Genomic DNA, 21,718 nt, shown 5'->3' with positions numbered 1-21,718 from the left:
TTGGGGGAGATTTTATTCTTTTACATTTGTTTTATTTTTTTTTTTTATTCAAAAGAGCTTTATTAAAGCCAAAAAGGAAACCAAAAACCACATAACAAACAATGGTAAACATGGGTACAATAAATCAAAGAAAATGGGCTTGATACAAATAAAAATGGTATATATGGCAAGGAGAGATATAAGCCATTGGAGCAAGACTGTAGAAGCATAAGCAAAAATCAGGGTAATGTCAACATTAGGGGAGCATACAAAGCACATCACAAAGTCATAAGGCTCGGGGGAAACAGTGTCTATTGCGTATAAAGCCACGTAGGCTCCCCCAGGTCATCCACAGAGAATAGGGATCATCTTGGGTATGGGTAGGGGGATAAGGGGGAAAAGCACAAGTTCCACATCATGAAGGCCCAGTCTGTGGGCCAGTGAGGCCAAAGTCTATTCGCCATCGAGTCCCCCCCCCCCCCCCCCCCCCCAACTAATTTGAAAGAGGAGCAGATACCGCAAGTCTCTACTACAAAGGAGAGGATAAAAAGACAATATCACATTAGATGACTTAGTCGTGGCCAAGCAAAGGGATTCAAAAGCAGTCACGTCTCTTTGGACGTCCCCCGACTCCTTTCAAGTATTGTAGAAATGGGACAGTTGGAAGTATTGGAAGAGCAATCTAGTAGTAGAGGGAACAGCACCCAAGATATTCTTCAGCGAGGAAGCCTGGAGAACCCGAACGATAGGGAAGAAAGAACCCGAGGGCCATCAGGAAACCACCAGCAAGCATCTCCGGTGAGAAATACGGGTTTCCTATCAGTGGGGTGAGGGGTCCCAGATATTTAAGAAGGCAGGATTTGTCCAATAAGCTGGACGGATCCAAGGGAGGGACGTAAGCAAGCATGGAGAAATAGACATTTACAGACGTAACCAGACATTCCAGGCTTGGACTGGGTATGGTGGAACCAGTCCAGAAGCCGGGCAACTGAAGAAGCCAGATAGTAAGAGTAAGGATCCAGGAAGACAAGGCCCCCTGCAAGTTTACGTTGGGAGAGGGTACGTACAGCAACCCTATGATGGGAGTTGGACTACACTAACCTAGTAAAGAGAGTCGAAAGGGAGCATAGGAAGGTGTGAGAAAGCACCACCGGCAGCGTTTGAAAGAGATAAAATAGACGGGGCAAGATGTTCATCTTAACAATGTTGACTTGGCCTATTCAGGAAAAGTCCTTACAGTCCCACTTGGAAAGGTCTGATTTGAGGCATGTAACCAAGGGGGTAAAATTTAGATAAAAAATACGAGAGAGATCCTTAGGGATATGGACCCCTAAATACCTAAAGGAGGCAGCCCTCCATGTGAAGAGGAAAGAGGCACTCAGTCCCTGAACCATAGCTGGCTCGAAAAAAAACCCGCTCATGGCCACACTCTTAGTATAATTAATTTTGTAATTAATCAGGCTACCAAATTCATCAATCACAGACAGCAGGGCCGGTAGGGACGTCTCTGGAAGAGAGATGTATAAGAGCAAATCATCAGCAAAGGCAGAACACTTAAGATGCAAGTCCCCAGCCGCACCCCTTAAAGCGTACCCGTCAGATCCAACAAAAAAACATTTTTTTCATATATCACTCAGTACCTAATCCTGACCATGTACATCTAATTTTTATGTGTCTAGCATATTTATTCAATTTTTATTACACTTTTAATTTATCTCACTAGTCTGAATTCCTCTCAAAGTGAGGGGGCGTGGCCCCACTGTGCAGGTCTCGGTCCCCTCCCTCAGTATGCTGTCTGCTCACATCTCCCCTAGCATCAGCAAAACTACAATTCCCAGCTTGTCCTCACTGACAGTAGTGGGACACAAGCTGACAGTGGGAGGATTTTTCCTCCAGCTGTGAGCCCTGCGCTCACAGCTGTCTATCAAGGAAGTGTGTCCATGACATAGGTGATGATGCATGGACACAGCAGGACTAGTATGTGTCCAAGCAGGCAGGGGGGGGGGGCAGTTGTTTGACTGGCTTTTTCAGTATGAAACACTGAAAATTTTCTAATGAAAGCAATTGCAAAACCTATTGCATGCTTTACAACCTATTATAAGTTTTTGTATCTGACAGTGGCCATTTAAATGTCAGGTTGAAGACGGATCACCTGTAACAAGTTCTCCATCACCAACACATACAGCAGGGGGGAGAGTGGACAGCTCTGACGTGTGTCGTTACGGATGGATAGGGGCAGAGGGAGACCCATTGATTCTGATTCAACTGCTCCAAAAAAAACCTCAGGATTTCCCAATCCACCCGATCAAAAGCCTTCTCCACGTCCAGTGACAACACCATACACTGGATGCTGGAGGTTTGAGCATGACGAATCACAGAGAAGGTCTTCAGTGTGTTATCACGTGCTTCTCTGGAAGGGACAAAGCCCACCTGATCCGGGTGTATCAGGGAATCCAAAAGAGGAGACCGTCTCAAAGCTAGGAGCTTACTATACAGTTTTGCATCCACATTTAAGAGCAAAATCAGGCGGTAACTAGGACAGAGATTGGGGTCTTTGCCTTCCTTAGGAATAACCGTAATAAAGGCTACTAAGAAAGTGTCAGGAAATTCATTGGTGGAGATTTATCAAAACTTGTCCAGAGGAACAATTAACCAGTTGCCCAGAACAACCAAATAGATTGCCTCTTTTATTTCTAAGAGCCCTTTTCAAAAATGAAAGAAGGAACCTCATTGGTTGCTATGGGCAACTGGTCAACTTTTCCTTTACACAGGTTTTGATAAATCTCCCCCACTGTCCTTAAATAGTGGACCTTTAATTCCACAATTTGTCAAGTTATGAGCCAGGATTAGCATCAGAAGTCAGGGCCAAGATCAAGCATTTGGAGCGGGAGATGTATATGAAAGTCTACAAGAACACCAAGAAGGACTGACAAAACCAGCAGACAGTGGCAAACAGAAAAACACACGTTAAAGCAAAATGAAAAAAAGAACATTCTGGTTACAATAGTTCGCTTGGCAGGTAAAAAGAGCGAAAGAGAAGTGTGCTGATGTGTGGTACAACAAACAGCACCAAAGTAATGATGTAACACTGTTATCACATTCACCTTTTGATATCTCAATCAGCCTCAAAATCCCATTGCATAGGTATTATAAAATATATTGAGGCCTTTACATGAATATAATACTAGGGCTACACAGTGACATATAGATGTCCATGATCAGAAGGTTGTATGTAAACTTGTTACCAATAGGGACATACTTAAGGTTTTATTGCAGTAAGGCCACAATATTACCATACTATAGCTTGCAGAGCCACTAAATGTCACCATGTATCTCTATCACTATATCCAAAACAACGTTACAATCTTGTAGTATTTAGTACTTTTTAAACAATGTATTATGCCACTTATATGAAAACATCCAGGAATAAATGTAATTTTGTTATTATATTGTTTTAGAGGAAAAATATACAGCAGAAGTGGATTCTTGGACAACGGCAGAACAGTTAGCTGGCTGGCTTCTCCAGTCCAGGTGAGAACATCAGTGACTGTCCAAAAATATTCATTATGTAAGACCAATTTAAACACATTTTATATACATTGTAGTATGTGCATATGCATATTTTTCTGTATTATTTTCTAATATAGAGGTGTTGGTGATATCCCCCATGGTTGGTCTATTTCCATTCTGGATGAGAACCAGTGGCTTGATCTTTGTGGCGATGATTTATTACTCGATGTGATTGCTGAGATAGAAGATGGAGCTCCTTCTCAGCCCTTTTCTGACTATCCTTTTGGAGACAATGACGGGATCCCAGAGCCTCCTCCTGATTTTGCGCCACAACTCCCTCCTGGACATCCTTCTTTCTCTGCACTTGAATTACCTCCTAGTTCCCCACCAGGGCTCCCACCAGCACCTCCTCCTCCACCAGTTCCTCCACCTTTTGAAGGGTAAGAATTTTTGTTAAAGAAAATAGAGGATAGCAGATTTTGTTTTACAGGTTGTATGTGGGTAAAATGAGTATGATAAAAATCAATCTCAATTTGTGTTGACTGAATATTCAAAAACACAAGAACAAAGGCCCAAGGACCACTTAACCTTATGTTACCTCTTGGCTGGTGTACCTTACAAAAAATTTTGAGCCAGTATAATGGTGTACACCATTAATAAATCTGACTTTTAGTCAAAACCTTTTCAAAAACATCTTGTGAGGCCAAAAAGTATTTAAGACGCAGAGAAAGTATATTCGTTTTTTTTGTGTTGTTTTTTTTACAAAATTTGAGCTAACATTCTGGTACATATTGGCCCTGATTAACTAAGAGTGGAGTGTTTATTCTGGAGTGATTTCAATATCACTCGTCTTTTTTTTCAAGCTGTTTTACTATTCTGTCACACATTTGGGGTTTTTTCTGTCGCACAGCTTTTTGTGTCGCACTAGTCAATTGTGTTGCACAAACTCCGAGCTAAAGAACTTAGTTGTGTGAGTCAAAATGGTTTAGACTTGTTTGTTTAAAAATGTTTTTATGAATCAAAAGTATTCATGTGTTATAATGTTTCAAACATTACTACAATTATCCTTGTTTATCAGCTTGGGTGTTAAATTGATTTAAAAATAATATTGCAAATGTGTTAAAAAAAAAAAAATAATATATATATATATATATATATATATATATATATATAAAAACATTAACTATCACAAAAACATTCAATATTTTATTCATAAAAGTGTTTAACTGTACAAAATGTTTTCAGGTTATAAAACAAGTTACATTCACACTAAACACAATGGCAAACAGTCCCTTGTTAGAAATCACTCAATTTTTTAAATTTTACTCGGCCTCTTGGCTGTCGGTTATTGTGTGAGGCAAACTCACACTTTTTCTCAAGTGATTTTGAAAGTACTCCGAGTATTTTTTGGTTTTTGTCGGTAAAACGCCCATTTTTGCATAAAACTCGCCGATTTCAGAGAGAAAAAAAAACACTCCAAGTGGTTTCTAAAGTGTCGGTTGTGCAGCGTAAAATTTGGTCGCAAAAATAGTCGCACAGACGTTGCAACTAAAATTTAGGCGCTAGAACCAAGAAAAAGAGTCGGTTGGACTTTAGCAAATGAGGGCCATTGTGTAGTATCTCTTCCCCACTTTTTGTCGATTAAAGTGTCCCTGTCTTTTAAAAAAAACTTTTAATATTTCACAGACATTTCAAAATTTTGATCCGTTGGGGTTTTGTGGTCTCAGTGCTTTAACTTCCACCAATCACGAATGAGTGACCAGAAGCGCACAGTAGCACCATTCACTATCTCTCAGCAATTGCTGCGAATCAGGGAGTAAAGTGTGCTACATTGCACAGCACTGAGACCACGACCAATAAAAACTTTACACATGTCTCTTTAACTTGTTAAAAATTTTTGAAATGACAGGGACACAAACTTCTATAGTACTTGTAAATGAATCTACTACTTTTTCCCAAAGAAAACTTTTATGCCATTATTTTAATCACCTAGGGGTGAATTTATAATATGCAATTTTTTCCACACCTTTGTTTAAACTTAAACTTTCTCCTTTATGCCAGCCCTTCCATTCCCGACATATATGGGGGTTTATAGTTTGTCTTACAATTTAGGGAATCAGTGAGATGGGCGTGAACTTAATTTTAATAATGGGAGTGAATATCAGGTGATGGACGGGATCATACAGTCATGGAGTGTGGATGTTGCACATTGAGGGAATGTATAATCCCACCATTCACCTGATATACACTTGCATTATTAAAATTAACTCCCAACTCCCATCTGACTGATTTCAATCTAATTTTTTGGGGAGTTGGCCACAGATCCTCTTTAAAGTGAATTTATTGCCTAGAATTTTTTCTTTACTGATTAGAAGCAAACATGAACTTAAATAGGTCCATAAATCAAATGCTATATAAAAATCCCTATAAAATGTATTGAACTTTACTAGCTAAATACGTGACAAAAAAACAGCCCCCCCCCCCCCAAATAAAAAAAAAACATACACCACAAAAAAGGTTGGTAGGAAACCCCTAAACCAGACCATACTTTAAAACAGGACTTGACAAGTTTGTTATGAATCTAGGAGGCAGCAAACAAATACATTTAAAAAATCACACAACGTGATGTTATGTCATATGATCAGTTATTAGTGTTCCCTCATTTCCCCGTGTCAGTCATTAGTGTAGAGGCCAGATTGTAATTGGCTTGTTGTCCATGCTACCTCATTAGCCCTGGTGTAATCATGGCAATGAATGATGGAGCAGCTGAACACAAGAAGAATTAACCCTTCTGCCAGCACCAGAGGCAGATACACCCATTACAGTACCCCCCATTGGACCCCTCATCACAGGCAAAGGTTTGTCCAGATAAGAGGCATACATTTCCTTGCCAGGGTAGTAGAATGAACTGAGGTTATAGATTCCCATATTCTCTCCTACAGTCCATAACCCTTCCGGTGGGCTAGATACTGAAGGGAGTTTAGTACCTTAGCACTATCCGCTATCTTGGAGACCTTATACTCTAACTCACCATCGATCTCAACTGAACAAGGTTTTTTTGTACTGGTAACATACTTTTTGAGCAAAGAATGATGAATGGCCTTATGTATTTTCAAAGATGCAGGTAAATTAAGTTTATGACAGATGGAATTGATAATCTCTGCCTAATATGGCTCTATAAAACTTCAGGTTACCTTGTCTCCTATCTCAAACCTGTAGCTACAAGTATATCTCTTGTTGGGGTTCATATTGTATATCTTTTGGGCTTCCCTCAGGTTCTCTTGAATCCAGGCCCAAACTGTGCACAGTTTTTCATAAGTAGAACCAGCTTCAGGATTATTAGACTTAAGCATAGAACAAAAATTAAACAGAGGATGGAAACCATAGGTACAGTCAAAAGGAGAGACATCAGTAGTGGAATTTTCATGATTGTTCAGCCAAAAGGCACCCTCTCATTTTGATTATCAGACACATTGCATCTAAGATATTGTTCAACATTTTGATTTATCCTCTCCATCACAAGACAAGAGCAAAAGGTGGAGCGCTCACCGTCTAAATAGTAGAGCTGGTTCGGACACATCCGTCCACGGGACCTGCTCGGTCCTAGCAGTGGGGGCGGCAGGTGATGTAAAGGGGAGTGGAGACGCCAGGCCATGGTCCATATAGTGCCGTAAGGCGCTTCGTCAGGCCTTACGGCGCGATACAGACCGTGGCCTGGCATCTGAACTCCCCTTTACATCACCTGCCGCCCCCCCTGCTAGGACCGAGCACGGATGTGGACGGAGGTAACCAGCTCTGCTATTTAGACGGTGAGCGCTCCGCCTTTTGCTCTTGTCTTGTGTATATGCATTGAAGTCTATTTGTTTTGGAGCGTGCAGCGCCACCGTGTGTCCTCACCTACCTTTCATTGGACTGTACTTACATATACGGCTGTGCTAGCTACTTTTTTTCTTTTTGGTGAATATACTTTTAGGAAGAGTCTTCACTCCTCGAAAACCCACTTGACAGCCAGTAAATTTCTGTTAAAAGGGGTTATAATTATATTCAGCATCATTGAAATTGTCAAAGAAAAAGGTGTAAGGGCAAAGATGGGTGTGAAAGGAGTTCCCTCCAACGCATCCACTTTAACCGTGAAAGGCTTAGAGAAATCTATCTGAATTAAAAAAGGAGCGGTGATGAAGCTTTCCTTGAGACACTCAAAAGCTTCCACCACTTAAGGTGACCAGTTAACCAGATCTGACCCCTTCCTTGTCAGGTCTGTCAAAGGCTTAGCAATCACTGAGAAGTTCTTAAAATATTTACGATAGTCATTTGCAAAACATAAAACTTCTGGAGAGATATTAGGGGTTTTGGCGGACCCTGAAAGGATCCATTTTGAATGCATCAGAAGACAAAACATAATTCAAGAACTGTACTTCTACTACACTTGTAATACATATTTCAAATACGAAAACCAATCCAAAGAATAAATTAGGATATCATCCAAGTACACCACTAGAAACCTGCTAAGAAACTTGCGAAATATGTGATTCACACATTTTTTAAAATAGCAAGCACATTGCTTAGTCCGAAGGACATAACAAGATATTCAAGGAAAAGATAGCAAGAAAGTAAATGCAGCATCAGAATCAGGGCACCTGAAGCTACTAATTGATATAAAGAAACTTTTCTTTTTTTCAAACACCACACAAAGTCCACCTACACAGGCAAAAAAATTGTTTTTCTTTCCTGCCCTTTCTGTTTATACTTTTTTTCATTTTCAATATACATAGTTTAGATATAATAAAGTTGACATAGGCATACATGCTATGGAGAAAGGCCATGCAGCAGCTATGAGACTAATGGCAAAAGGGTTCCAGCCCTGTTTGTTCAAATTCAATTTACTAATGGATGATAAAACCTGAACATTATCAAAACAAAATGCAATATTAGCAAGCAAAGGTATGAGTAATCGATCATTGAAAAGTACATAGAGAGGGGGAACCAAATACCAGATATTTTTTTTTTCCTAGGTTGCTACCATAGGCTCTATTCAAGGGCCCATTGTGCCTTATTTCTGCACAATAGTTGCCTATTGTTTTTATGCAATACATAGTAACTTGTTTGGTATAGCCCAATATGTGATATGAACAGAACACTGACCTTTTTGCCAACGTAGATAAGTGAACAAGGGGTGGACAGTCTTATACTATTTTAGAAATATATACTTGGATTCTGAAAACTAAATAAATAAATGTATTCTCTATAAGAAGGAAGCCAAGAATTATTTTGTATATAGTCATCCTCAATTTTTTTTTATATATTTGTTCAGGACAAAATGGTCCCATATGGCTTCAAAGAGCAGTATGGTAGCACATGACTAAAAATCTGTTTGGGTTTTGAAAATGACTAGTTCACTGGTTTGCTGACATTAAATAGGGATAACTTTCAATAACTTCTGGTCACTTTTAGCTTTGGAGATGATATAACAATTCCACCAGCCCCACCAATGCAAGCACCTTCCCTGCCACCTTCCAGACAAGACTCTGGCCTAGACCAGATGTACTCAACAAACATAAATGGAGGTAAGCATATAAAAATACCACTCATCATCAACTTATTGTGTTGTGATAGGTTCCTAAGTGAAGAATATCAACCACTTTACATCTAACTTGCTTTACGTCAATCTGAGAGGTACATATCGTCAGGGAAGAAAAAGGTTTACAAGTGTTGGGATTATCACGGCACTATTGGAAATTCTGTTTTACATTAACTTTTAGATAGCCATGTTCTGAATTCACACACAATGGTGCTATAGATCTCCAAATTATTAAGTTGTGCTCTAATCTTTATTTTTATACTAAACTTTGATGTACCGTAGGTTCCCAAAGAATGGAAAACTATGTGGATCAGCTCTTCAATCCTGTGTTCACATCAACAGTTAGTAAAATGTCTATGTCTTACAGTTTACTTTATGTTAATCTAAAAAGTTTCCTACATCAATCACGGTACACGTCTCCATTTGTTTGTTCCTTACAGGATTTGGAGAGATCTGAAAACCTCAACAGGCGCATGAAAGGTGGTGGAGGTATTGGCCCAACAAGACAGAATTCTTTTGGCTCTCCTGGTGAGTCTGAGCAACAAATAGCAACAAGGCAAACTAAAGCCATGGCCATGCTATAATTTTTATTTCTTTTTTACAAAATAGTTTTTATGTTCTTTAAAGGGGGTTTACCAACAATTTTAAAGTATCAGATTAGTGAGGATCCAACCACTGGGATCCCCCACAATCACAGAGGTCCCTTTCCCTCCAAGTAAATGGGTCAGTAGTGCACAAGCTTGAACTCTGCTCTTTTCACTCAGGGAACAAGGGATCTCTGTTCTCATGATTTGGTGGGGGAGCCAGGTTTTCTCGGTTAAAGATAAGTAACATGTCTTTTTTGGTTTTGCTGAGGAGGCAATTTATGTGTATGGTGGAGCTTTTTGTACCGGAAAAAAAGGGGCTTGAGAGATTAAAAATCCCAATTGTTTGTTATATGTTTGCCCCAGTGGAAGAAGCTGATGGACATTCAGGCTGGAACCGATACAAGATTCTTGACAGAGCCTGTCAAAGTCAGTAGACTCTGCCAAAACATAGCCCATGTCAATAGCCAGTTAAAGAGTACCTGTCATCAACAAAAACTTTTAATATGTTGTTCATAATCATTAATGAAGACATATTGTAATATATCTTCATTAAAAAATATTAATATTTATACCAGTTTTTTCATTTTATACTTTTGGCCACTAGGGGTCTCTCTTCTATGCCTTCCTTCCACAGGAAGTTCAGTACTCTCAGCTCAGGACTCGCTCCCAGCCTGGAGCAGCACTGTGAGCTACAAGCCTGCACATGCCTCTCATATAACAGAGGCCAGTCACCTCCCCTTCCCCCCTGCTCTGTTTTCTCCCTGCCCCTCACCACACATTATCTTATACATTGTATTATCTCACTGCACTCCCTGCTCTGTGCCCCCCCCCCCCCCCCCCGACATTCATCTTAATTACTGCCTCTGTAATTGCTCCCACCGCCCCTGGTTCTCAGCATTGACTTTTTAGTGCAGAGAGACACAGGAGAGAGAGAAACAGAGGCTGCCGTCCCTCCCCTGTACTTAGTCTGTATGCACACTGCAGAGCAGTGTTTCCCAACCAGGGTGCCTCCAGCTGTTGCAAAACTACAACTCCCAGCATGTCCAGACAGCTGTTGGCTGTCTGGGCATGCTGGGAGTTGTAGTTTTGCAACTGCTGGAGGTTCCCTGGTTGGGAAACACTGCTGCAGAGGGAGAGCAGCATACAGGAAGACTGGCAGAAGCAGAGTCCCGGCCAGGCTTCATGTGACCTCATGCCTGCCGGGACCGCCTCCTTCCACCCCTCAGAAAGACAGTGCTCCTGAGCTAATGAAGAGGGATAAAAAAAAAGGTATTTCCACAGTGTTTTAAACCTCAATAAACACAAGGATAAGCATAGTTAGAGTAAGGGACAGATGGGGAGGGGGATCAGGGAAAGTTTAGTTGATGACAGGTACTCTTTAAAGGTTTTGTGTTTTTAATGGGAATTTGGCCAATCACTATGCCAGGTAGACTGACAACGTTTTGTCAAATTTTAAAAGCAGTGAAAAACATGTAGAGCAACATAGAGGAAAGTTCTCACAATAGGCAGAGCCTGCACAGATTTTAAAGTTGTTCTGTGGATTTAAAAATTTGTAGAGTTTTTGCAACTCTTGTACATGAACTTACATGGGTCTGAGATGCGATACCAGTCATACCCCGACAACATGGAGAGTTCTGTTTATAGTTATTTTATGCTATTTATAGCTACGGAAAGCTTAGACTATATGTAAATTATCCATTTTGATTTCATAATATGAACTTTGGTCAATTACATGTCATAAAAATGAAAGCCGATGCTCTACAATGTAATAAGGAAACTGCCAATACAAGTACAACACCCTTATTACGGTTATGGAAAGCTACAATCCATGAAGTAATCTATGATTCATAAAATCCTGCTGCTGGGATCCCAACAATCATCTACAATCAATAGGAAACCTGACAGCAAGTGTTCAATCCACAGATAATATGTATATAGGCATTATAAAAAATTCTCATCATTTATAATTTGTAATTGTGCTTAGCTTATACAGGAATGGGTTCAATGCCTTCATATGGCATGCCAATGATGAATGGAATGATGCCTGCAATGGGAAACATGCCAATGATGCCCAATATTCCAGGTATGTAAATTATAGGTAAACATATTGGGGAAATTTACTATTGTTTGCCATGCTGGTTGCATTGTTCTATGTAGATTTTTTGTGTGTTATTAACTAGTTTGGTGCATGTTTGTTAATACATTTAGAGCTGTCTTGGTGTATGACCTTGTCCAGAGGTAAAATGCACAGTAATTTACACCTATTTTTTTTGTGTAGCTTGCATCGAAAAATCACACCAGAAATGTATTAGTAAGTTCATTGGGAAAACATAAATCTCAGAGCATATAGGATGCTATATCAGAGCATTTAGCATGTCGAAAAGGTGTTACCAAGTAGTTTATAGTCCTGGCCAAAAGTTTTGAGAATTACACAAATTTTGGTTTTCCCAGAGTTTGCTGCAATTATAAGAATTTCATAAATTTTTTAAAACTTTTATTGACAAACATATCATTATTTGCTATTTCCGGAAAAAAATTGCTGTAAACAATGCAGGCAAAATTAAGACATCAGACAAGGCGCTTTTCCGCGTCAAACGGAATAGCTTTATTAGGTAACATGCAACGCAAAACGCAAGAGTTTCATGCCCGGACTGGGCTCTTCCTCAGGCATAAAACTATAGAAAAAAGGACTGGTATTATAAGTTACAAAGGAATTGTTCCGGGCCACCAGGATTCTGTTGGAACATAACCTGATATTTAATGAAGACTAAAAAGTTATACAAATCAATATAAAACATTGTTGATAAAAACAATAACTTAAAATGTTTAAGACATGCCATTAAAGTTGAAAAATATACCTATAAATTGTTATATGCAAAATTTTGAGCTTAATACTTTTGTATAGACATCAGGGTGGAAGAGTGTATTGCTCTAATTAAAACACCTTAATTATTTTGGAAACAGGGGATAGACATTAAAGGGGTTATCCACATATGGTGATTTTAGTACATACCTGCCAGGCTGTTTGTGAACTGGGTATTTCCTTTTGGATTTGGTTCTCAAACTACACATCTCACAGTTCCATGTTTGTAAGTTTGAGGTCACTTTCCTCCATTCGTCAACTCCTGGACAGTCTGTGGTTGATGGAGCGAGAAATGATGTCCTAGATGTGCTCAATCGGATTCAGGTCTGGGGAACGGGCGGGCCAGTCCATAGCATCAATGCCTTTCTCTTGAAGGAACATGAGGTCTAGCATTGTCTTGCATTAGGAGGAACCCAGGGCCAACCGCACCAGCATATGGTCTCACAAGAGGTCTGAGGATTTCATCTCAGTACCTAATGGCAGTCAGGCTACCTCTGGCAAGCACATGGAGGGCTGTGCGGCACCCTAAAAAAATGCCACCCAACACCTTAACTGACCCGCCAAACTGGTAATGCTGAAGGATGTTGCAGGCAGCAGAACGTTATCCATGGAGTCTCAAGACTCATGTCTGTCACATGTGCTCAGTGGGAACCTGCTTTAAAGGGGTTATCCAGGAAAAAACTTTTTTATATATCAACTGGCTTCAGAAAGTTAAACAGATTTGTAAATTACTTCTATAAAAAAAAATCTTAATCCTTTCAGTACTTATGAGCTTCTGAAGTTAAGGTTGTTCTTTTCTGTCTAAGTGCTCTCTGATGACACGTGTCTCGGGAACCGCCCAGTTTAGAAGCAAATCCCCATAGCAAACCTCTTCTAAACTGGGCAGTTCCCGAGACACGTGTCATCAGAGAGCACTTAGACAGAAAAGGACAACCTTAACTTCATAAGTACTGAAAGGATTAAGATTTTTCAAAAGAAGTAATTTACAAATCTGTTTAACTTTCTGGAGCCAGTTGACATATATATATATATATATATATATATATATATATATATATATATATATATATAAAGTTTTTTCCTGGATAACCCCTTTAACCCTTTAAGGACCCAGCCAATTTTCACTGTAGGACCCGGCCATTTTTTGCACATCTGACCACTGTCATTTTAAGCATTAATAACTCTAAAATGCTTTTACCTTTCATTCTGATTCCGAGACTGTTTTTCCGTGACATATTCTACTTTACGTTAGTGGTAAAATTTTGTCGATACTTGCATCGTTTCTTGGTGAAAAATTCCAAAATTTGATGAAAAAATTGAAAATTTAGCATTTTTTTTTTACTTTGAAGCTCTCTGCTTATAAGGAAAATTAACATTCTAAATAAATTATATATTTATTCACATATACAACATGTCTACTTTATGATTGCCTCATAACGTTGACATGTTTTTACTTTTGGAAGACATCAGAGGGCTTCAAAGTTCCGCAGCAATTTTCCAATTTTTCACAAAATTTTCAAAATCGAAATTTTCAGGGACCAGTTCTGTTTTGAAGTGGATTTGAAGGGATTTCATATTAGAAATGCCCCACAAATGACCTCATTATAAAAACTGCACCCCCCAAAGTATTCAAAATGACATTCAAAAGGTTTGTTAACCCTTTAGGTGTTTCACAGGAATAGCAACAAATTGAAGGAGAAAATTCAAAATCTTCATTTTTTACACTGGCATGTTCTTGTAGACCCAGTTTTTGAATTTTTACAAGGGGTAAAAGAAGAGAAATCTTCCTAAAATGTGTAGCCCAATTTCTCTCGAGTAAGGAAATACCTCATATGTGTATGTCAAGTGTACGGCGGGCGCAGTAGACGGCTCAGAAGGGAAGGAGCGACAATGGGATTTTGGAGAGTGAATTTTGCTGAAATGGTTTTTGTGGGGCATGTCGCATTTAGGAAGCCCCTATGGTGCCAGAACAGAAAAAAAAAACACATGGCATACTATTTTGGAAACTACACCCCTCAAGGCACGTAACAAGGGGTCCAGTGAGCATTAGCACCCCACAGGTGTTTGACGACTTTTTGTTAAAGTTGGATGTGTAAATTATTTATTTATTTTTTTCCACAAAAATTCTAGTTTTCCCCAAAATTTAAAATTTTTACAAGGGATAATAGGACAAAATACCCCCCCAAAATTTGTAACCCCATCTCTTCTGAGTATGGAAATATCCCAAGTGTGGACGTCAAGTGCTCTGCTGGTGCACTAAAATGCTCAGAAGAGAAGGAGTCACATTTGGCTTTTGAAAAGCGAATTTCGCTGAAATGGTTTTTGGAGGGCATGTCACATTTAGGAAGCCCCTATGGTGCCAGAACAGCAAATAAAACCCCACAAGGCATACTATTTTAGAAACTACACCCCTCAAGGAACACATCAAGGGGTACAGTGAGCCTTAAAACCTCACAGGTGTTTGACGACTTTTTGCTAAATTCAGATGTGTAAGTGAAAAAAAAAATTTTTTCACTAAATTGCTGGTTTTCCCCCACATTTTATATTTTTACAAGGGGTAATAGGAGAAAATGACCCCCAAAATGTGTAACCCCATTTCTTCTGAGTATGGAAATACCCAATGTGTGGACATCAAGTGATCTGCTGGTGCACTACAATGCTCAGAAGAGAAGGAGCACCATTGAGCTTTTGAAGACATTTGGTTGGAATAGAAGTCGGGGGCCATGTGCGTTTACAAAGCCCCCCCGTGGTGCCAGAACAGTGGACCCCCCCACGTGACCCCATTTTGGAAACTACACCACCCACAGAATTTAATAAGGGGTGCAGTGAGTATTTACACTCCACTGGCGTTTGACAGATCTTTGGAACAGTGGGCTGTGCAAATGAAAAATTAAATTTTTCATTTTCACGGACCACTGTTCCAAAAATCTGTCAGACACCTGTGGGGCGTAAATGCTCACTGTACCCCTTATTCCATTACGTGAGGGGTGTAGTTTCCAAAATTGGGTGATATGTGGGGGGGGGGGGTCCATTGTTCTGGCTCTATGGGGGCTTTGTAAACACACGTAGCCTTCAATTCCGGACAAATTTTATCTTCAAAATCCCAATGGTGCTCCTTCTCTTCTGAGCATTGTAGTTCGCCCGCCGAGCACTTTACATCCACATATGGGGTATTTTCTTACTCGGAAAAAATGGGGTTACAAAATTTGGGGGGCTTTTTTTCCAATGTTTCCTTTTGAAAATGAAAAATTTTGGGTAACACCAGCATTTTTGTGAATTTTTTTTTTTTTCATTTTTCCATCCAACTTTAATGAAAATTCGTCAAACACCTGTGGGGTGTAAAGGCTCACTATATCCCTTGTTACTTTCCGTGAGGGGTGTAGTTTCCAAAATGGGGTCACATGTGGGTATTTATTTTTTTGCGTTTATGTCAGAACCGCTGTAAAATCAGCCACCCCTGTGCAAATCACCAATTTAGGCCTCAAATGTACATAGTGCGCTCTCACTCTTGAGCCTTGTTTTGCGCCCGCAGAGCATTTTACGCCCACATATGGGGTATTTCCGTACTATGGAGAAATTGCGTTACAAATTTTGGGGGGCTTTTTTTCCTTTTAACACTTGTGAAAATAAAAAGTAAAGGACAACACTAGCATGTTAGTGTAAAATTAAAAAAAAAAATTACACTCACAGGCTGGTGTAGCCCCCAACTTTTCCTTTTCATAAGGGGTAAAAGGAGAAAAAGCCCCCCAAAATTTGTAATTTCTCCCGATTACAGAGATACCCCATATGTGGCCCTAAACTGTTTCCTTGAAATACGACAGGGCTCCGAAGTGAGAGAGCGCCATACGCATTTGAGGACTAAATTAGGGATTGCATAGGGGTGGACATAGGGGTATTCTACGCCAGTGATTCCGAAACAGGGTGTCTCCAGCTGTTGCTAAACTCCCAGCATGCCTGGACAGTCAGTGGCAGTCCGGAAATGCTGGGAGTTGTTGTTTTGCAACAGCTGGAGGCTTCGTTTTGGAAACACTGCCATACAATACATTTTTCATTTTTATTGGGGGGACAGTGTAAGGGGTGTATATGTAGTGTTTTACCCTTTATTATGTGTTAGTGTAGTGTAGCGTAGTGTTTTTAGGGTACATTTACACGGGCACAGGTTTACAGTGAGCTTCCCGCTAGAAATTTGCGCTGCGGGGAAAAATTTGCCGCAGCTCATACTTGAAGCAGCAAACTTACTGTAAACCCGCCCGTGTGAATGTACCCTGTACGTTCACATGGGGGGGCAAACCTCCAGCTGTTTCAAAACTACAACTCCCAGCATGTACTGACAGACCGTGCATGCTGGGAGTTGTAGTTTTGCAACAGCTGGAGGCACACTGGTTGGAAAACCTTCAGTTAGGTTCTGTTACCTAACTCAGTATTTTCCAACCAGTGTGCCTATAGCTGTTGCAAAACTACAACTCCCAGCATGTACTGATCACCGAAGGGAGATCTAGTTATGCAACAGCTGGAGGGATCGCAACTACAACTCCCAGCATGCCGAGACAGCTGTTTCGGCATGCTGGGATTTGCAGTTTTGCAACATCTGGAGGGCTACATATAGAGACCACTGCACTGTGATCTCCAAACTGTGGAACTCCAGATGTTGCAAAACTACAAATTCCAGCATGCACAGACAGCAAACAGCTATGTGGGCATGCTAGGAGTTGTAGTTTTGCAAGATCTAGAGTGCTACAGTATAGAGATCACTGTGCAGTGGTCTCTAAACTGTAGACCTACAGCTGTTGCAAAACTGCATCTCCCACCATGCCCAGCAGATGTCTGGGCATGCTGGGAGTTGTAGTTTTGCAACATCTGGAGGGCTACAGTCTCAGACTGTAGCCCTCTAGATGTTGCTAGGCAACTTACCGGCTTCCGTCGGATCCAGGGAGCCGTCCTCTTCTGCTGCACGACATCGCCGCCCGCGCTGATCACCGCCGCCGATCCCGTTCCGCAGCTTCCACCGACGGGTAAGTGGATCTTCGGCGTTCGGTCCCCGTCGTTTCCCCGTCCTGCCCCGCCTATTGTGGGTGGGCAGAATGGGGAAAACGAAAGTAAACCCCCCCGCCCCTGATCTGCTATTGGTGGTCGCGTCTAGACCACCAATAGCAGAGATAGGAGTGGTGGCACCTCTGCCACCTCACTCCTATCGCTAGAGGGGGATCGTGGGTGTCTTAGACAACCGCAATCCCCCTTATATTCCGGGTCACCGGGTCACCATAGACCCGTATGACCCATAATCGGCGCAAATCGCAAGTGTGAATTCACTTGCGATTTGCGCCGATCGCCGACATGGATGACCCTCCTGGGCATTTGCACGGGGTGCCTGCTGATCGATATCAGCAGTCACCCCGGCCCGGTCCCCGCCCGGCGGGGACCGAAATTCCCACAGGCGTACAGGTACGCCCTGGGTCCTTTAGACCCAGGTACAGAAGGCGTATCCATACGCCCTAGGTCCTGTACGGGTTAATCTATGAAGAGCACAGAACACCAGTGGTGAATTTGCCAATCTTGGTGTTCTTTGGCAAATGCCAAACGTCCTGCACGGTGTTGGGCTGTAAGCACAACCCCCACCTGTGGAAGTCGGGCCCTTATACCACCCTCATGGAGTCTTTTTCTGACGGTTTGATTGGACACATGCACATTTGTGGCCTGCTGGAGTTAATTTTGCAGGGCTTTGGCAGAGCTCCTCCTGCTCCTCCTTGCACAAAGGCAGAGGTAGCGGTCCTGCTGCTGGGTTGTTGCCCTCCTACGGCCTCCTCCACGTCTCCTGATGTACTGGCCTGTCTCCTGGTAGCGCCTCCATGCTCTGGACACTATGCTGACAGACACTGCAAACCTTCTTGCCACAGCTCGCATTGATGTGCCATCCTGGATGAGCTTCACTACCTGAGCCACTTGTGTGGGTTGTAGACTCTGTCTCATGCTACTACTAGAGTGAAAGCACTGCCAGCATTCAAAAGTGACCAAAATATCAACTAGGAAGCATAGGAACTGAGAAGTGATCTGTGGTCACCACCTGCAGAACAACTCCTTTAATGGGGGTGTCTTGCTAATTGCCTATAATTTTCACTAGTTGTCTGTTCCATTTGCACAACAGCATGGGAAATTGATTGTCAATTAGTGTTGCTTCCTAAGTGGACAGTGTGATTTCACAGAAGTGTGACTGACTGAGTTACATTGTGTTCTTTAAGTGTTCACTTCATTTTTTTGAGAAGTGTATTAGAAAATGGAAGACATACAAGACCGCTGATAATCTCCCTGGATCTGGGGCTCCACGCAAGATCTCACCCCATGGTGTCAAAATGATCACAAGTACGGTGAGCAAAAATCCCAGAACCACACAGGGGACCTAGTGAATGACCTGCAGAGAGCTTGGACAAAAGTAACAAAGGCTACCATCAGTAACACACTACGCCTACAGGGACTCAAATCATGCAGTGCGAGGCGTGTCCCCCTGCTTAAGCCAGTACATGACCAGGCCCGTCTGAAGTTTGCTAAAGAGCATTTGGATGATCCAGAAGAGGATTGGGAAAATGTCATATGGTCAGATGAAACCAAAGTAGAACATTTTGGTAAAAACTCAACTCGTCGTGTTTGGAAGAGAAAGAATGCTGAGTTGCATCCAAAGAACACCATAACTACTATGGAGCATGGAAACATCATGCTTTGGCGCTGCTTTTCTGCCAAGGGGCCAGGATGACTGATCTGTGTAAAGGAAAGAATGAATGGGGCTATGTATCATGAAATTTTGAGTGAAAATCTTCTTCCATCAGCAAGGGCATAGAAGATGAAACGTGGCTGGGTCTTTCAGCATAACAATGATCCCAAACACACCGCCTGGGCAACGAAGGAGTGGCTTCGTAAGAAGCATTTCAAGGTCCTGGAGAGGCCTAGCCAGTCTCCAGATCTCAACCCCATAGAAAACCTTTGGAGGAAGTTGAAAGACTGTGTTGCCCAGCGACAGACCCAAAACATCACTGCTCTAGAGGAGATCTGCATGGAGGAATGGGTCAAAATACCAGAAACAGTGCGTGAAAACCTTGTGAAGACTTGCAGAAAACGTTTGACCTCTGTCATTGCCAACAAAGGGTATATAACAAAGTATTGAGATGAACTTTTGTTATTGACCAAATACTTATTTTCCACCATAATTTGCAAATAAATTCTTTAAAATCACTAATGTGATTTAATGGATTTTTTTTCTCATTATGTCTCTCATAGTTGAGGTATACCTATGATGAATATTACAGGCCTCTCTCATCTTTTTAAGTGAGAGAACTTGCACAATTAGGGGCTGACTAAATACTTTTTTGCCCCACTGTAGAATACTGTGTACAGTACTGGGTACCAATATACGGGAAAGACATAGTGGAGCTTAAGAAGGTTCAAAGAAGGGCAACCAGAGTAATATGGTGAATGGGAGGACTACAGTACCCAGAAAGATTATAAGAATTAGGGTTATTTAGTTTAGAAAAGAGAAGGCTTAGGGGAGACCTAATAACTATGTATAAATATATCAGGGGACCATACAGAAATCTCTCCCATGATCTATTCATACCCAGGACTGTATCTATAACAAGGGGGCATCCTCTTCGTTTAGAGGAAAGAAGGTTTCTACACCAGCACGGATGGGGGTTCTTTACTGTAAGAGCAGTGAGACTGTGGAACTCTCTTTCGGAGCTCAAAAGGGGTCTGGATGCATTTTTGAAGAGTAATAAAATTACATGTTAGGGACACTAGAGTTATAGGGACAGAAGGTTGTTTTATTCTCGGATTTATTCTGACTGCCATATTTGAAGTCGGGAAGGAATTTTTGCCTCTGAGATGATGTTTTTATGCCTTCCTCTGGATCAACTAAGAAGGGACTCATTAGGGATATAGGTTGAATTTGATGAACTCTGGTCTTTTTTCAACCTTACGAACTTTGTTACTATGTTCATTCTCTGTGCGGAACAACTTCAACAACTAAATTGTCCGCCGGTGATATTCCTTAGTGTGAACGGGTCTCACAGAAGACCCATTCACACTGATAGTAATGTTCACTGCGCAGAATTTCACTTGCGGAATTCCGCAGTATGAACGCACCCTTATACGGGCTCCTAAACCTGTATACAGCTGGTATCTACAACGTATGTGTCACGATACGGCTGGCAGGAGGTGGATCCTCTGTGCCAGAGAGGGATTGGCGTGGACCGTGCTAGTGGACCGGTTCTAAGTTACTACTGGTATTCACCAGAGCCCGCCGCAAAGCGGGATGGTCTTGCAGCGGCGGTAGTAACCAGGTCGTATCCACTAGCAACGGCTCAACCTCTCTGACTGCTGAAGATAGGCGCGGTACAAGGGAGTAGACAAGAGCAAGGTCGGACGTAGCAGAAGGTCGGGGCAGGCAGCAAGGATCGTAGTCAGGGGCAACGGCAGGAGGTCTGGAACACAGGCTAGGAACACACAAGGAAACGCTTTCACTGGCACAATGGCAACAAGATCCGGCAAGGGAGTGCAGGGGAAGTGAGGTATAAATAGGGAGTGCACAGGTGAACACACTGATTGAACCAACTGCGCCAATCAGCGGCGCAGTGGCCCTTTAAATCGCAGAGACCCGGCGCGCGCGCGCCCTAGGGAGCGGGGCCGCGCGCGCCGGGACAGGACCGACGGAGAGCGAGTCAGGTACGGGAGCCGGGGTGCGCATCGCGAGCGGGCGCCACCCGCATCGCGAATCGCATCCCGGCTGGGAGAGGAATCGCAGCGCACCCGGTCAGCAGATCTGACCGGGGCGCTGCAGTTGCGAGGATGTTGCGAGCGCTCCGGGGAGGAGCGGGGACCCGGAGCGCTCAGCGTAACAGTACCCCCCCCCCTTGGGTCTCCCCCTCTTCTTGGAACCTGAGAACCTGAGGACCAGACTTTTGTCTAGGATGTTGTCCTCAGGTTCCCAGGATCTCTCTTCTGGACCACAGCCCTCCCAATCAACCCCAAAAATTTTTTTCCCTCTGACCGTCTTGGAGGCCAGTATCTCCTTCACGGAGAAGATGTCAGAAGAGCCGGAAACAGGAGTGGGAGAAACAAGTTTGGGAGAGAAACGGTTGATGATGAGAGGTTTAAGGAGAGAGACATGGAAGGCATTGGGAATACGAAGAGAAGGAGGAAGAAGGAGTTTGTAAG

At 42.1% G+C, this 21,718-nt stretch overlaps 1 protein-coding gene across 1 annotated transcript in view; it reads left to right on the top strand.

Annotated features, from left to right (window-relative positions):
* The window catches only part of MYO15B (myosin XVB), a 203,904-nt gene that overhangs the window by 95,401 nt on the left and 86,785 nt on the right, over positions 1–21,718 (top strand). Inside the window, exons 19-24 of the mRNA XM_056549601.1 lie at positions 3,438–3,510; positions 3,627–3,929; positions 8,941–9,053; positions 9,350–9,408; positions 9,508–9,595; positions 11,639–11,737. Of these exons, the coding sequence (XP_056405576.1) occupies positions 3,438–3,510; positions 3,627–3,929; positions 8,941–9,053; positions 9,350–9,408; positions 9,508–9,595; positions 11,639–11,737 (735 nt within the window). The remainder of the gene's footprint in view (positions 1–3,437; positions 3,511–3,626; positions 3,930–8,940; positions 9,054–9,349; positions 9,409–9,507; positions 9,596–11,638; positions 11,738–21,718) is intronic.

The sequence above is a fragment of the Hyla sarda genome, chromosome 13, assembly GCF_029499605.1.
Source record: "Hyla sarda isolate aHylSar1 chromosome 13, aHylSar1.hap1, whole genome shotgun sequence".
Lineage (NCBI taxonomy): Eukaryota > Metazoa > Chordata > Amphibia > Anura > Hylidae > Hyla > Hyla sarda.
Note: the sequence above shows the minus strand (reverse complement) of the source record. Positions and strands in the feature narration are given on the sequence as shown.